Raw genomic sequence first — 16,660 nt, 5'->3', positions numbered from 1 at the left:
TCTCTCATCGATGTTTCTGACTCTCTATCCCTCTCCCTTCCTCTCTGTAAAAAAATCAATAAAATATATATTTAAAAAAAAAAATAGTGAAGGAAGGCTATCCTTTCCTTCATACCAAATGAAAGGGCATCTATCCTGATAGGCACTGGCTTTGGAATCACGAGAAGAGTAATGGAAATACCTTTAGTTTCCTTTAACTTCCTGGCATATTCTTCAGACTTCTCTAAACCCCTAAAAGGAAAGTAACAGTTCACTATATAACCCCTCTGTAATGTTTTACTATGTACATATATAACCTATTTCAAAACTTCCTATATAATAAAAGGCTAATATGCAAATTATCCCCTCCACCAGGAGTTTGGCCTGGAGTTCGACCAGGGGTGGGGCGGCCAGCCAACTGCCCGTGGCCCTGCCCCTGATCGGGGTAGGGGGTGATCGGGGGCGGGACCTGCCCACCAACTGTCCCGCAGCCTGCCCGGCCGACCTCACCAGTGCACAAATTTGTGCACCAGGCCTCTAGTTTAGAAATAAAAAGATACCGATGAGTTTATTTTCTCTACTCTCAAGTTAATGTCACAAGGCAAACCAATTGAGAGCAGGTGTTGTCCAAAAAAGCTTATGGAAACGCAATTTTAACTAGATAATTGAGTGCCCCCATGTGATTTTATGTCATTGCATGACATTAGAATTGTGAGGTAGGTACTGAGGTTGAGTCATGAGCAGCCCTGATACAGATGCACTGAGAAACCAAGAACTACTGGCTACCACAGCTCTGTAAGCAGCAGAACTGAATGCCTGGTTTCCTGACTTCAATGCTACTACTTAGACCTGCTAGAAAAAGTTAGGACTAGCTCTCTGGTCAGATTCCTGGGTTCCAAAGCTGCTCTGCTGGGCCCTAATGTACTCAGAAGAAAAGATCTCCAAGAAGTATTAAATGAAAAAAGCAGGGTAATATATTGTTTTTTACCATTTTGTGCAAAAAAAATGTGAAACTTTAAAAAATAGTATGTCTGCATTTGCTTATTATGCATAAGGTATCAGTTGCCTTACAGGTCCCTCCATCTGCAAAATGAGAGTGGTGGGGTTCCATTAAATACTGCAAATGTTAGACTAGTGCCTGGCACACTGAATGAAGTCCCATTTTACTTGGATTCTCAAGCCAAATATTCCTTGGCTTAATCATATTCTAAAATATCCTTTAAAAATCATTTAAAAAATTTTTTTTATTGATTTCAGAGAGGAAGGGAGAGGGAGAGATAGAAACATCAATGAGAGAGAATCATTGATGGATTGTCTCCCCCACGCCCCACACAGGGGGATGGGGCCCGGAACCCAGGCATGTGCCCTGACCGGGAGTCAAACCCTGACATCCTGGTTCCTAGGTCGACCACTGAGTTACGAGGGCTGGGCTTAAAAAATTATTTTTAATTGGCACAGGCAAGATGAAAACGTGGCAAACCACAGCAAAATGTAATTACTTAAAGCTGTTTGAAATTAGGTCCAATCGAGTAATTAGCCAATACTGAAAGATGCTTGGTGAATCACAATTACAGATATCAAAGACTAGTAGTGTTTACCTTTTTACTAAGTAAATTAATAACTAAAATGTTGTTTTTTAAAAAAATAGGGTCTTGCATATGTTCTCTACAATGTATTTTAACAGTTTGCTACTCTAAATAGTATGATCAACTTTAAGAAAAAATCTTGAGCAAAATTCGACCTTAGGTTTTGACCCAAAAGCACATTTTACAAGTCTCAACAGTGTTACTGTTACCGTTTTAACATCTAAAAGGCATACTGTATCTGCTCTAAAATCGTAGGGGAAAATGATTATGGATTAGGATTATGTTCAACAGAGGGTCAGGGGAAAAGAGCTTTTTTTAAAAAAAAAAAGTATATTTGCTTCAGTCTTTTAGAGGCCAAGCCACCCAGACGAAAACCGACCCCTCTCCCCCCCCGCCCCCCCGAGCCACGTGGGGTTTGCTGCCTCCTCCCCGGCGCTTCCTTCCGCACCCGGAGCACCGAAGCAAGTGACCTCAAGGCGGGGGCGTGTCCGGGGGCGGGGCGGGGTGACCGGGCTCCTGGCCGATCGGAGCCAGCGGGGCCCGAGCTGCCAGGCTCCCTGTCGCAGGTCCTGGCCCGCCCACGCGTGTCCGAGCGCCCGGGAAGCGTGGACCGCGCGGTCGGGGGAGCGGGAGCGAGGGAAGGGCCGCCCCCGCCCGCCTCGCCTCCTCGGAACCCGGGTGCGCCCGGAGCTGCCCCGGGACCCCCGTTCCCGTCCCGCTGCGGCCCGGGTGGAGACCGGCAGTGTGAGCCCTGCCCCGACAGGAGGCTGTGGCCGGAGCCTAACCCGAACTCACCATATGGCTGGAGATCCCCGCTCCCGACCCCCCTGCCCCGAGCCTGGCCGGCATCGCGACGTGAATAAGGGCCCCACTCAGTGGTGCCCAGTAGGTCCCTAGGAAAATGCAAGGAGAAAAAAAGAATTTGCGGGAGACGCTAGGGGAAAAAAAAAAAAATATATATATATATATATATATATATAGAGAGAGAGAGAGAGAGAGAGAGAGAAGGTTTTTGTTGCTAGAAAAAGATGTATTGTAGGGAAACGCGTACATGGCCTAGTTTCTTGCAGGAAAACTATCTCGAAGTTAAACCGAGAAGGCCAGAAACCTCTTAATTAAGAAAGAGAAAAACCTGATTTTTAGCAGTTTCTATCTACAAAGACGGGTAAAACAGGAAAACATAAGGAAGGCTATTCCAAAAGACTTCTTTCATTCAAAAGGGGGATGGGGAGGCACCTGACTGTGAGAAGTAACTGAAAGCCGACTGGAACTAGATCCTACAATAAAACGGAAAGCAAGCACACGTTTGCTTTTCACGGCTTCCCACTTGTTTTACACATGAGCTTTGCTCCTCCAGCCTGGTCGTGGTTCCTCTCCAGGAAAAGTATTTCTTCCGCTCATGCCACAGAGCTTTGCCTAGCACTGGGCACGGCAGCTTCTCACGTATGTGCCGATGGATGGATTGGCTGGAGATGTTGCAAAGATGTTCTGCACATGGACGGAGACATCATAGTGATCTCGTGATGAGCTCATCTTAAAAAAGGTGTTTTCTTCAGAGGAGTGTCTCTGGGTCTGCCCCGACTGGCAACCAAAGAGGCCTCATCCAGTTTCCTAGGCGATTTTTGAGCCGTGATTTCACACGGGGTGGGTAGCCTTGCGGAAGCCGTCTCCGCATGAGGTCATGTGGAAAGGCTGAATTTGAACATTCCTTTTCGATTGCTCATGCATGCAATCCAATGAGTGGACAGCTAACTGGGGAAAAATGTACCACGAGGATGGCACCCCATCGGGGTCCCTTTAGGGTCATGAAACTGGAGGTAGAAGGCAGGCAAACGGTGAGATTCAAGTCGGTTCTACGCTGGAAAACTGGACTGTGGGGTGAACGTGTGACACGGGCTTTGACGGGAACCAGGCAGGCGGCCACCCCGGCAGCATCTGCGCGGGGCTCGCGGCCACGCAGTCGCCTGCTCTCGACCCCCTAAGAGCGACGCGCGGGGGGGGGGGGGGGGCCTTCAGCTGGGAGGGGCGTCGGGGGCAGAGGCGGGGGAGGAGCCAGCCGCGTGGGGGCTGTGCGACCCGCGGAGGAAGCAGTTCCAGGGGCGGTCCCGGCCCAGACCTGCGAGAGGACAAAGGTGAGCACGGACCATGTCTTGCGGGGGGTGAAGAGATACCCCAACCTCGAGATCACATCGTTGCAGTTAAGCCAGGAACGGCAGAGGGACGACCCCGAGCGTCCCCGCCCCACCGTCTCCTCGCCGCCCCATCCCGCCCCCCCCCCCAGCTGCGGCCGGGAGTAATTCATACAAAAGGGGGACTCGCCTGGGCCTCGGGAAGCGCCAGGGACCGTCGGTAAACTCCCACTAGCCTAGGCTCCAGGCACTGCGCGTCCCCGCCCCGCGCCCCTCGCGCTCGTCGTCACCGGGGTCGGGAGGAGCATGCGCGAGGCGACGTGTGCTCCTCAGTGGGCGAGCGCACCTCGCCCACGGTCCCCGGACGGCGGGCGGGGGGAAGGGACGGCGCTCGCGCGGGCGCGGGGCGGCGGTGGCGCGGGGCGAGCTGGGAAAGTCTGTCGTGTGCTGGCTCCGCCCTGTTCCCCGAGGGTGGGGGCAGAGCCGTATATAAGTGCCGTAGTCCTGCCGGACGTTCTTTTTCGCAACGGGTTTGCCGCCAGAACACAGGTGAGTACCGGGCGTGGCCTCCGCGGGCCGGGCCTCCGGGAGCGGGCCGCGGCCTCGCGTGCCTGTCCCGCCGCCGCCGTGCCACGGCGCCCCTGTGCGCTCCTCCGTGCCCCGAATTTCGGGCCGTAAGTGGGTGGGAGGGTTCGGGGCCTGCGCTTTTCCCCGGAGCGCCCCGAGGCCTCGTGCCGGAGTTGGGGCCTGGTTGGCGCGCCGTGCCCGCCGCGTGCGAGCCCCGCGCTGCCTCCTGGCCTGGCCTTGTATCCGAAAGCCTCCGGCCATTTCAGTTTTCAGAGAAGGCACCTCCCGTGTTTCCCGTCGAGGTAGTTGAGCCGAGGATGGTCGGCATCTCGGCAGGTTTTTTGTTTTTATTTGGGGGGGGGGGGCGCCGTCGGGTTCGTGGGGGACGGCGGCGGGGCCCGTCCGGCGCACATGGCCGGCAGGCAGCGGCCCCCGAGGGGGACGAGGAGGAGCCCGTGGCGTGCGCCTGGGACCCGCCCGCCCGCACCAGTTGCGTGCGCGGAAAGATGGCCGCTCCCGGCGCCGGGCAGGGACTCAAAATGGAGGACGCGGCCCGGGCGGGCGGGCGGGTGGGTCACCGCACAAAGGAAAGGGCCTTTCCCCCGCAGCTGCCGCTTCTTGTGACCGCACCGTGTGCCGGCCCGGCCTGGCACCTCGATTTCTCCTCGCGGCCCGGGGAGCTGGGCCGGCTGGGGGAGGGGCCGTGCGCCATGGAGTTTCCCCACACTCGGTGGGTGGAGACCGGAGTTGGGCCAGCTTGGCGTTGGTTCTAATTCTCCTTGGAATTTGCCCTTTGATTTCGGGTCTTGGCTTATTCGGAAGCCTGTGGTACAGGGGTTTAAAAGTTTTGTGTTTCGTTTTTTTTTCTTGAATGTAGGTGTCGTGAAAACCACCATTAACTCAAACCCAAGATGGGAAAGGAAAAGACTCACATCAACATCGTCGTCATTGGACACGTAGATTCCGGCAAGTCTACCACTACTGGCCATCTGATCTACAAATGTGGTGGGATCGACAAGAGAACCATCGAGAAATTTGAGAAGGAGGCTGCTGAGGTAGGTACATTAACTTAGGTAATTACAAGTGCCCGCAAGTAACATTAAGGGGTACTTTTCCAAAAAAAAAAAAAATAGTCCCCGTCTACTTCTGAATGGCATGAGTTTGGGTATATATAGGCTAACATGCATGGAGTCGCTTTGCTCTAACCATGTTCCGAGAATACGGTAAAGCTACCTGGGTTTAACAGTTGTGAACTGGAATTGAGCATTTATGCCAACTAGTGGAATAAGGAATTTCAAGTTGGAATTGGAGCATGTCTTCGTTACCAAGTAACCGTTCTTAATCCTTACAGATGGGGAAGGGCTCCTTCAAGTATGCCTGGGTCTTGGATAAACTGAAAGCCGAACGGGAGCGAGGTATCACCATTGATATCTCCCTGTGGAAATTCGAGACCAGCAAGTATTATGTGACCATCATTGATGCCCCAGGGCACAGAGACTTCATCAAAAACATGATTACAGGCACATCTCAGGTTTGGAGAATTAATAACTCTTTAGAAATTTAGCTCTTTGGGTCTGTTACATTGGGCTCATCCTTTTTGAAGAGCTTCCATTTAATAATAGTATATGGTCTTGTTTTCTTGTAAAGGCTGACTGTGCTGTCCTGATTGTTGCTGCTGGTGTTGGTGAATTTGAAGCAGGCATCTCCAAGAATGGACAGACCCGTGAGCATGCCCTTCTGGCCTACACACTGGGTGTGAAACAGCTGATTGTTGGTGTTAACAAAATGGATTCCACTGAGCCACCCTACAGCCAGAAAAGATACGAGGAAATTGTTAAAGAAGTCAGCACCTACATTAAGAAAATTGGCTACAACCCTGACACAGTAGCATTTGTGCCAATTTCTGGTTGGAACGGTGACAACATGCTGGAGCCAAGTGCTAATGTGAGTTTTAAGACAGTTGGAAAAAGGACTGGAAATAAGCTGTCCAGGAATGGAGGCAGGTAACAGTAATTGATAATCTTGTGTTCTTTAGATGCCTTGGTTCAAGGGATGGAAGGTCACCCGTAAAGACGGCAACGCCAGTGGAACCACACTGCTTGAAGCTCTGGATTGCATCCTGCCACCAACTCGTCCAACTGACAAGCCCCTGCGTCTGCCCCTCCAGGATGTCTACAAAATTGGTGGTAAGTTGAACGTTAATATCAGAATGTAACATGTGGGAGGCTACAATTTCTTCACAAACATTTATGACTATGCCCTAAACATTTTAGGTATTGGTACTGTCCCTGTGGGCAGAGTGGAGACTGGTGTTCTCAAGCCCGGCATGGTGGTCACCTTTGCTCCAGTCAATGTTACAACTGAAGTAAAGTCTGTTGAAATGCACCATGAAGCTTTGAGTGAAGCTCTTCCTGGGGACAATGTGGGCTTCAACGTCAAGAACGTGTCTGTCAAAGATGTTCGCCGTGGCAATGTGGCTGGTGACAGCAAAAATGATCCACCAATGGAAGCAGCTGGCTTCACAGCTCAGGTAAGGCTAAAGGTCATGTTCTTCCTCCCAGAACCTTAAATGTCTTTTGAGACTCGGGAAATAAATACAAATCCTTTTTCCAAGGTGATTATCCTGAACCACCCAGGCCAGATCAGTGCTGGATATGCACCTGTGCTGGATTGTCACACAGCTCACATTGCTTGCAAATTTGCTGAGCTGAAGGAGAAGATTGATCGTCGTTCTGGGAAAAAGCTGGAAGATGGCCCCAAGTTTTTGAAATCTGGTGATGCTGCCATCGTTGATATGATTCCTGGCAAGCCCATGTGTGTTGAGAGCTTCTCTGACTACCCTCCTCTGGGTAAGATTGCGCATTTACAGTAATTACACATTTTACTTGGTGAAAACTGTTTTGTGTACTGTGTCTAACGATAATATTAAATTTGTTTTAATAGGCCGTTTCGCTGTTCGTGACATGAGACAGACAGTCGCTGTGGGTGTCATCAAAGCAGTGGACAAGAAGGCAGCTGGAGCTGGCAAAGTCACCAAGTCTGCCCAGAAAGCTCAGAAGGCTAAATGAATATTATTCCCAACACCTGCCACCCCAGTCTTAATCAGTGGTGGAAGAACGGTCTCAGAACTGTTTGTCTCAATTGGCCATTTAAGTTTAATAGTAAAAGACTGGTTAATGATTACAATGCATCGTAAAACCTTCAGAAGGAAAGGAGAATGTTTTGTGGACCATTTGGTTCTTTTGTGTGTGTGGCAGTTTTTAAGTTATTAGTTTTTAAAATCAGTACTTTTTAATGGAAACAACATGACCAAAAATCTGTCACAGAATTTTGAGACCCATTAAAATAACAAAGTTTAATGAGAAACCTGTGTGTTCTTTTGGTCAACACTGTAACTTTCTGTTATATTGCGTAGGTAAAAGACTTCAGAATTGCCCATGACCTATTTCCAGTGTTATATCTGCTGATACTTAACAATTAATTGGATAGTTCTGTTAACATTTTTTTCCTGGGTGGGAACTTCGGGGTTTTTGTGGGAATTTTTTTTCCCCACTGAATGAATCACCTGTCTCTTCATGGTAAAAGCTATGGGAAAGGGGATCTGTTGGTGTAACACTAAATAAGTTAGGACAGGTAAGCAAAGAGTAACTTTGTGTTTGTAAGCTAGTTTCTAAAGGCCAAATTCTGTAAAGGCCATGTGTTAACAAAATTTTGTAGTTACATCAATATTGAGTAAATTTGTTGGTATGTCAAATTTTAGTTTTCCAGTTTTACTGGAATGTGAATTCACATTTACAAATGTTGAGGTAGTTTAAGAACCTTAAGTGAGGTTTAAATAGTATTGAGCACTGTCTTGCAGTTTATTGTATCCAAATTCTAGGAAAAATAAATTGATGCTGGAAGTTGAGCGTGTTTTGTCACTTAAATGCTTTTCAAAGTCCACTTCCAATAGGAATTTTCATCTAAAGTTGGAGAAATACTGCCACACTGATTAAACAGTTTCAGGAGGTATGGTGGCAAGTTGCTCTAATTTGAAAACTTGAAATTTTGCCCAGTGCCACTTTAAAAAAAGATAACATTACTGGAAATTAGTTCTAAAATGTGACAGTTGGATAGCATGTAAGTAAGCACTTCTAAACTAGCTGGGGTAGTTTGCATGCAGTGATTGCTTATAGTTAATAAGTTCATGTTTGCTCGAGTGGCAGCCATCTAGTTTTTTTTTAATATATTTTATTTCAGAGGGGAAGGGGGAGAGAAACATCAATGATGGAGAATCATTGATTGGCTGCCCTGCATGGTACCCCACTGGGGATTGAGCCCACAACCCAGGCATATGCCCTGACCAGGAATTGAACCCATGACCTCTTGGTTCACAGGTCAATACTGAACCACGCTGGTCGGGCTAGTTTTTGATAGTAAATCAAAACACTTAGAAAAGGAATTCCATGAATCTGGAAATTTTAATTCTGTGTAATAGTATCCATCTCAAAATGGCAAAATTAGACAACTTGGATGTTCTTAATTGTATCCTGTTAGCAATTTGTGAAGTTTTTATTTTTAACCTTTGTTAAAATTTTCTATTTCCCCCATTGACCTCTCACCCAAGATAAGCCTTACCTGTTCGTGTCTATAGACAGAAAGGTCCCGGGTTTTGCCAGGTTGCTGGTTTAATCCCCAGTAGGGGGTGGGCAGGAGGCAATGATGATCATTGATGTTTCTCCCTCTCTGAAATCAAGATACATTTTTAAAAATCGGTAGGCCTTGATAGTACTAGCTGAGACATTTGAGGCGTGTGAAAAGGCTAAAAGAGTTCTCTAGTTCCATGAAGGAAGTAGCCCCCTGAAGTTATTTGTAACTTGCTAATTTCTACAAGGTGAGAAAAATTGGCCAGTTTAAGTGGTAGCTGATATAAAAGCAAATTTGACACAGCTGCAGGATTTATTCTAAAATAAGATTGTTCCAGCCTCCCCCACCACTATTTGAAAGGGTAGGAAGGAAGGTGACCAGAGTCAAGGAAAAGTTGAGTTGCTAGCTTCCTTTCCACAGAACCTGGTATCTGTAGGCTTGCCAAGACTATTGCCTGGTTTTGAGCACCACCTACTGGTCACTACAAACTAGTTTTACATTCATGAACAAAGTTTTATTTTTGCTTTGAGGTTCTACACTTAATGGCATTTCCTTGTGTTTTCATCAATGTAAAGACCTCAAAATGCTGTTGAAATTTGTTCCCGGGAATTATGGTGTTTTTCAGGTGTTAAACATATTGCCTTTAAGACATCTTTTTTTAAAAAATATATTTTTATTGATTTCAGAGAGGAAGGAAGCGGGAGAGAGAAACATCAACAATGAGAACCATTGATTGCTGCCTCCTGCATGGATCGAGCCAGAAACCTAGTCATGAGCCCTTTACCAGGAATGGAACCTGGGACCCCTCAGTCCGAAGGCTGATGCTTGATGCACCGAGCCAAACTGGCTAGGGCTTTTTTAACATCTTCAGCCCAGAATAGTCAATGTAAAATAACCAGATTTTGATCAATGAAAAATAACACAATTTATGCCCTCATCTTCCGTAATTTACCTCCCAAATCTCGGGTGCATTAAGAACTCAGCTATCTGGCTCAAGGACCTAGTCTGGTGGTGACAATTTATTTTGACCTAACATTTAACCCAGTCTCTGCTCTTTTTTTTAGTCTCTGGTTTCTTAATGCATATGGTTCTTTTCAACATTACCTTGGGGTTTTAGTGACAACATTTATATCTTCCTGTGGTGATTCTAGAAGACTTAATTCAACCAGAGATTTTGATTTGTAAATATCCCTGGCTCTGATCAGATTATTTGCAGCTAGCAAAGTTTCCCCATGGCACTAATAGACAACTAAAATCACGTTAGTTTTTTTTTAAATACTTGGTATTTCTTTTTAAAATTTTTTTAGTCTTTACCCAAGGATATTTTTTTCATTGATTTCTAGAGAGAGGGGGGCGGGAGAGAAGATTGATTGGCTGTGTCCTGCACACCCCCTACTGGGGATTGAGCCTGCAACCCTGGCATGTGCCCTAGACTGGAATTGAACCTGAGACCCTTCAATCCGCTGGCCTATGCTCTATCCACTGAGCCAAACTGACTAGGGCAAGAAGCAGTTTTTTCAAGAACACGGGCTCATTTGTTTGAGTTTTGTTCTGTGCAATAGACTATTGACTACAAATCAGTGAAGAAATCTTGGTTTTCAGTAATTTTCAGTATGGGATGTAAAAATCCTGAAGCATATTGCCAGGACTATGGTTTTAATTTTTATTAAAATTTATTTAACTTGGTATCATTTCCTGTTGAGCACTAAGCTAATGCCAAAAGAATTTTTTCTTGGCTATAGTATTCACATTTCCTAAAATGGCAACTCGAGATAAAAGGTGTCGATTTCATGTGTATTAACATGTTTTAGGTTGATAGTCAAATGCTAGTTCATGTGTCATGAAATGCTGCAGAAATAAATCAGTCCAGAAAGTTGCATTCTGAAATTAGTTCTAGATTCTGGTAATGGAGAGTGCTGTTTCAGATGAGAGAAAAGGGGAAATAATATATTTCTAACTCTTTTTGTTGTTTACTTTCCTAAAGTTTTCTTCTCTGATCTGGTTTTGCTTTCCATAACTTCCCCCCCCCCCCCCCCCCACTTACAAACCCATAGGTTCTCCCAAGTAGCATCAAAGTCACTGACTGACCTCTATTATTTGCAGATTTCTGGAAACTTGCATGTCTGGTTAAAACCAGAATTGAAGCATAACTTGTAAACTAGAGGTCCCGTGCGCCCTTGCAGTCCAGGAGCCCTTGGGGGATGTCCGACTGACAGTTTAGGCCCTCTCCCCATGGACATCCCTGTGGGAGGGCAACTGACCACCAGCGGGCAGGTCTGGTGGCCTCCCTCTATGAGATTGGGGGACAGTGGGCAGCCGGCCCAGCCCCCTCCCCCACCCCTCTGCCACGGCTACTGGTTGCCACCACCACCCACCCCCACAATCACTGTCCCCTCCCTCTGCCCGCTGGCACACGCCTTGGCTGGCCTGGCACCACCTGCTCACCAGCCCCTCTTCCATTCTCTCCTCCTCCTCCCCCCTCCATTCAGTTGATTTGCATATTAGGCTTTTATTATATAGGATACGTTACTTGCTCATCCAGTGATTTAAAAGAAAATGTATTAACTTTGTTAGGAAAATGCCACATGGCTCTTGAAGGTTGACTCAATCCAATAGAAGTCTCTGAGAGGGACCATATCATTTTGCTGTTTTCTAAAGAAAGGGTTATGCTGTAGTCCAGCAGTCACCAGCAGAAATGAGTGAAGTAAATAGAAGGAATATTGTCATTTATCTTTAACTGCTTGTACTAGGACCCTGGATCTTTTAAGTGTTTAGAACTCCGTTTAGTTTCTGTGGAACAGACATAACAAAAATAATGCTGAATTGATGTTATAATAATTATATCCTAAGCAAGCAAAGAATATTAGAAAACCTAAGGAAGAGATTTCACACACACATATTTAATATATTTTATTGATTTTTTACAGAGAGGAAGGGAGAGGGATAGAGAGTTAGAAACATCGATCAGCTGCCTCTTTGCACACCCCCTATTGGGGATGTGCCCGCAACCAAGGTATATGCCCTTGACTGGAATCGAACCTGGGACCCTTCAGTCTGCAGGCAGACGCTCTATCCACTGAGCCAAATCGGTTAGGGCTCGTTTATATATTTTTAAAATATTTTTTTAAAATTGATTTCAGAGAGGATGGGAGAGAGAGAGAAACTTAAAGATGAGAGAGAATCATTGATTGGCTGCCTCCTGCCCACCCCACACTGGGGATCCAGCCCACAACCTGGGCATATGGCCCGACTGGGAATCTTATTAACCATGACTTCTTGGTCCATAGGTCACAATGCTCAACCACTGAGCCATGCTGGCTGGGCCTTCCCCACTTTTTAAAATTAATTTTAATATATGTAAATACATTAAAGTTTACCCTTTTAAAGTATATAGTTCTGCAAGTTTTGACATGTATACAGCTCATCGCAATAAAGTTTCCATCCACCCTTCCCCCTGAAACTTTCCCTGTGTCTCTTTGTAGTCAACAGCTATCCTCTCCCCCAGCCTTTGGTAACCACTGATCTATTTTCTGTTCTTATAATTTTGGTTTTGCACCAATATCATATACCTGGATCATTACAGTATATAGCCTTTTGAGTTTGGTTTCTTTGACTTACCATGATGCATTTTGCATATATCATTAATCAGAGTTTGTTTTTAATAGATGTAAAACAGTTTATTCATTCCCAGCAACTAAGGGACATTTGGTTGTTTCTAGTTGTGGATGATGACAAATAAGGCCACTGTAAATGCTCACATATAGGTTTGTGTTTACACGTTTTCATTTTACTTGTGTTAAATAACACTGGGATTGCTAGGTCGAATGGCAGGTGTAAGAAACTGTGAAACTGTTTTCTCAAGTGGCTGAGCCAATGATAATAGATTAATTTTAAATGACATTTTTAATTTTGCTATGATTAAATTTTTAGGGAAGAAAAATAATTTGACGAAATGAGAGCTACACTGAGATTCTGTAGGACAGTGAAGAGCTGTGACAATGTTATGAAGGAAAAGAGAAGGAGATACTATATGAGACAAGAGAAAAGGAAAATAATTTGGATTGGCTAGAGAAGGTACTTGTCAGGAATAGCTGAAACCTGAAGGATATGTAGGAGTTATTGAATTGGATAATATGAAAACATTGTATTACTTCTTAGATATCTCAATGTATGAGGCTTAACTTGGCCTCATAATTATATAGACTCAGAAAAAAATCTAAGAATCTAAAAGCCTTTTAATCCAACGCACTCAAACTTTGAATGTATTCATTGAAATCTGCTTGCTTACCTCAATGATGTGTGTTATATTGGAGAGACATCTCATTGAATCCTCACGACAACCTTCATAGGGGGCATGACAGAGGTATGGAGAGGCTCCTATGTCATTCCATTGCTGGAAGTTTTTCCCCTCCGTATTTATTTAAATTTTCCTGCTGGTAACCTACAATCTTTATACATAGGCTATTCTTTAGGATAAATGAACAATTTAATTCTCTTCCCTACCAGAGCCACCAGTTTACTTGAAAACACCAATCAACACCCCATAGTCACTTTCAGATCCTACAGCGGTTCTTTTACCTTAGGTCACATGGTTTCTAGATTCTTCCCATTCTGTTCTTCCCAGTTTATAGCTTTTTAAAAATATGTGTTTCTATTGATTTCAGAGAGGAAGGGAGAGGGAGAAAAATAGAAACATCAATGATGAGAGAGAATCGTTGACTGGCTGCCTCCTGCACACCTGCTACTCCACTACTGGGGATCGAGTCTGCAACCCAGGCATGTGCCCTTGACTGGAATCAAACCCGGGACCCTTCAGTCTGCAGGCCAACACTCTGCCAAACCGGCCAGGGCCTAGTTTATAGCTTTAAAAGTGTTTCTACCAAAATAGAATATATTGTAGTTTTGGGTGCATAAAAGACTCGTCTCTTAATCGAGGGTATGCTTTTACTAGTGTGACTCAAGAGATGTCACCTTGTTTGGACTCGTTTCCCAAATTGATGCATTTCAACCAGCTGATCTGGGTGGAATATAAGTGGGGAAAAAGCTGTCTTTTATTTAACTAGAGGCTCAGTGCACGAAATTGGTGTGCGAGTACGGTCCCTAGGCCTGGCCTGTGATCAGGGCCATCTTCCCCAGCTGCCTGCAGCCAGCTCCACCCCCCACCACCACCCAGCCCCGATTCCCCATTCACCATCCGGTGATTGGTGCCTGATGGCTGGGGGAAGGGACCGAGAGGTCAGCTGTTCCTGCCCGCTCACAAGCCCCACCCTCACTTCGGGTGGCTATCAGGCAATTGGAGCCTGCTGGCCGGGGAAAGGGACCAAGAGGTGGTCAGTGTGCCTCATAGTGACTGGTCCAGCGGTCATCTGGTCTTAATGCTTTTAGGGTAAATTTGCATATTACCCTTTTATTATGTAGGATAGGCTGGGCATAATACTGTCTATCTCTTAAAATGGTTGTAGGAATGAAATGAGCTAGTACATATAGACTCTGTAGCCCAGTACCTGGCCTATTGTAAATGGCCAATAAAAGGTAATTTTTATTATTACAGTTGTTTGGAAGATCACAATTTAAGCAACTCCATTGTACTTCTGTATTATAGTAAACAAACATTACCTGATCTTTTTAGTGCAAATTATATTTTAGGAAGACATCCTTTCAACTATATTTGCATGGTTAATTTTTTTTTTCCAAACCTTTTTATTGAAGTAACTTTAAATTTATAGAAAAGTTGCAAAGATAGGATAAGAATTTCCATATACCCCCTCATCTAGTTTGTTTCCCCTAATGTCACCATCTTGCATTATCAAAGTACATTTGTACTGTTCATCATGTACTGCTAGTCAACATTGGTACGTTACTGTTAATCTCCAGACTATTCAGATTTTGCCACCTATCCCAGTATTGATTCAATCGAAGACACCAATGTATGGTTAAATTGAAGAACTCGAATTTTGGAAGTTTACATATATCTCTGCTATATTTCATCATCTTGAGATAATTTTGAATCTCGAGCCTGCTATCTAGAATGTTAAAATGTGAGCTTTGTCATTTACACATCTGATACTTAGAATTCTGTTTCTGTAGTTTTATTTAAATTATTGGTTATGGTTACTACTAAACAAACTAGGTCCAAAAACAGAGACATAGGTATTGCACTAGAGAAATGTTCTTTGATTATGGTCCAGCCAATTGCAAATTCACCTAATAATCTTGCATTACCAAAATTATCTAGGTCATATCTATATTATTATTATTACCAAGACTATAATCTAGGTCATTTTCCACCATTTTATCAAGGTAACCATGAGGGAAAATTTTATCAAATGTTTGGTAACAGCAAGGTGAAACAGGTGATAGCTTTAAATTTACTTTCACAACTATATAGAATAAAAAATGTAAGAAAATCTAAAAGTCTTTTAACCTAACCCCCTCAAGTCAACTTTGAATATATTCATTGAAATCTAAGGTCAAGGTGGGAGTAAAATCTCTGTACTAGGAATTTAAATTTTCTATGTTAAGCAATCATGGTTCCCCTAAAAGAGTACAGGTAGTTTGGGCTTTTTGTCAAACTTTACACTTAAAATTAATCAAAGCAACAGCACATGCAGTCTGGATATTACTTTTAACACAATCTCCTTTGAGACATTATCTAAAATGTGGGCTATTGATTCTATAAAGCAGAATAGATTTTAAAATAGCCATAGTCCAAAAGTAGGTAGTTTTGTTTATTCTGGTGAGAGTAACTGGCAGCAAAAGCTGACAGAAGACAGAGCGATGTGATCCTGCAAGTGTGGTTTCCAGAAGTCAAAGGACAGATGGCCATTATAAGAAAAATCATAAAATATTCAACTTGGTTAAAATTTCAGTAAAATCATGTGATGGAGAGAATATCCTAGTTGGTATTGCAATAATCTAGGGTTGCCACATAAGCAATTTTATCAAATGTTTGGTAAAAGCAAGGTGGAGCATGATGAAATAGTTCTCAGCCTCTGGTGACGCAGCTGCAACATTTTCTGAGGCCTGGGTTGTAGCCATTAAGTGTAAGGACTGCAGCTATGTCATTGCAAAAAAGGAAGGGCCTGACACAGCCTTGACCTGCAGTCCCTCACTCCAGCTATTGTCATACCTTCTTTCTGTGTGTGTGTGTGTGTCATACCTTCTTGATTGACCCTTCGGACTTCTGTTGAACCTCCTACAGGATTCTGCATAGAGCTGACAACTCAGTTAAATGTCTTATGAGAAATAAGGTGGCTTTTATTACGTTATGGTTAGATATAGAAAACATTTTCTCATAACCAAGTCTTTATATGAAAGAGGGAATACATCTCTTGGAACTCAGTTTCTCATATTATATAGAACTGCTCATGAGTGTTTTTCTTCAATGCTCTGATACCTGACTCTGAAGTTTATTAAACTGCCCCACCCTTGAGGTTGTTCTTTGTGAAACTGGAATAAGTTTCCTTTCATTGTTTGAAATGTGTGTACACACACACATGGAGTCTGGTCTTGTAATAAATACAGTATAGTCTAAAAATGTTTCCTTTAAAATTCAGGCAGTGTGTTTTTTTCTGTATCTTAACGTGCTGTTTTAAATTTGGATTGTCCATATTTTAAAAGGCTACAGACCAACTCTAAAAGAGAATTCAAAGAACAACCAACATAAAGACTAAAAATGAATTAATTACAAGGCATGGGATTTTAAAAAATAGTTTTTTGCCCTAGGAACCTATTAAGAAATTTTTTTAAATTGATTTTGTTTTGAGAGAGAGA

The 16,660-nt window shown here is 44.3% G+C and overlaps 1 protein-coding gene across 1 annotated transcript; it reads left to right on the top strand.

Moving 5' to 3' along the window:
- The first annotated feature begins 4,163 nt into the window (after positions 1-4,163).
- Positions 4,164-7,627, top strand: EEF1A1 (eukaryotic translation elongation factor 1 alpha 1). Its single transcript, XM_008141519.3, has 8 exons — positions 4,164-4,243; positions 5,139-5,316; positions 5,613-5,792; positions 5,909-6,205; positions 6,297-6,447; positions 6,535-6,791; positions 6,876-7,110; positions 7,205-7,627. Exons 2-8 carry the CDS (start codon positions 5,173-5,175, stop codon positions 7,327-7,329), a joined length of 1,389 nt encoding a protein of 462 aa, XP_008139741.1. The 5' UTR covers positions 4,164-4,243; positions 5,139-5,172; the 3' UTR covers positions 7,330-7,627.
- Positions 7,628-16,660: the final 9,033 nt, after the last annotated feature.

This window comes from Eptesicus fuscus, chromosome 10 (assembly GCF_027574615.1).
Source record: "Eptesicus fuscus isolate TK198812 chromosome 10, DD_ASM_mEF_20220401, whole genome shotgun sequence".
Taxonomy (NCBI): Eukaryota; Metazoa; Chordata; class Mammalia; order Chiroptera; family Vespertilionidae; genus Eptesicus; species Eptesicus fuscus.
The sequence above is the reverse complement of the archived record's forward strand: the minus strand, read 5'-3'. Positions and strand labels throughout refer to the sequence as shown.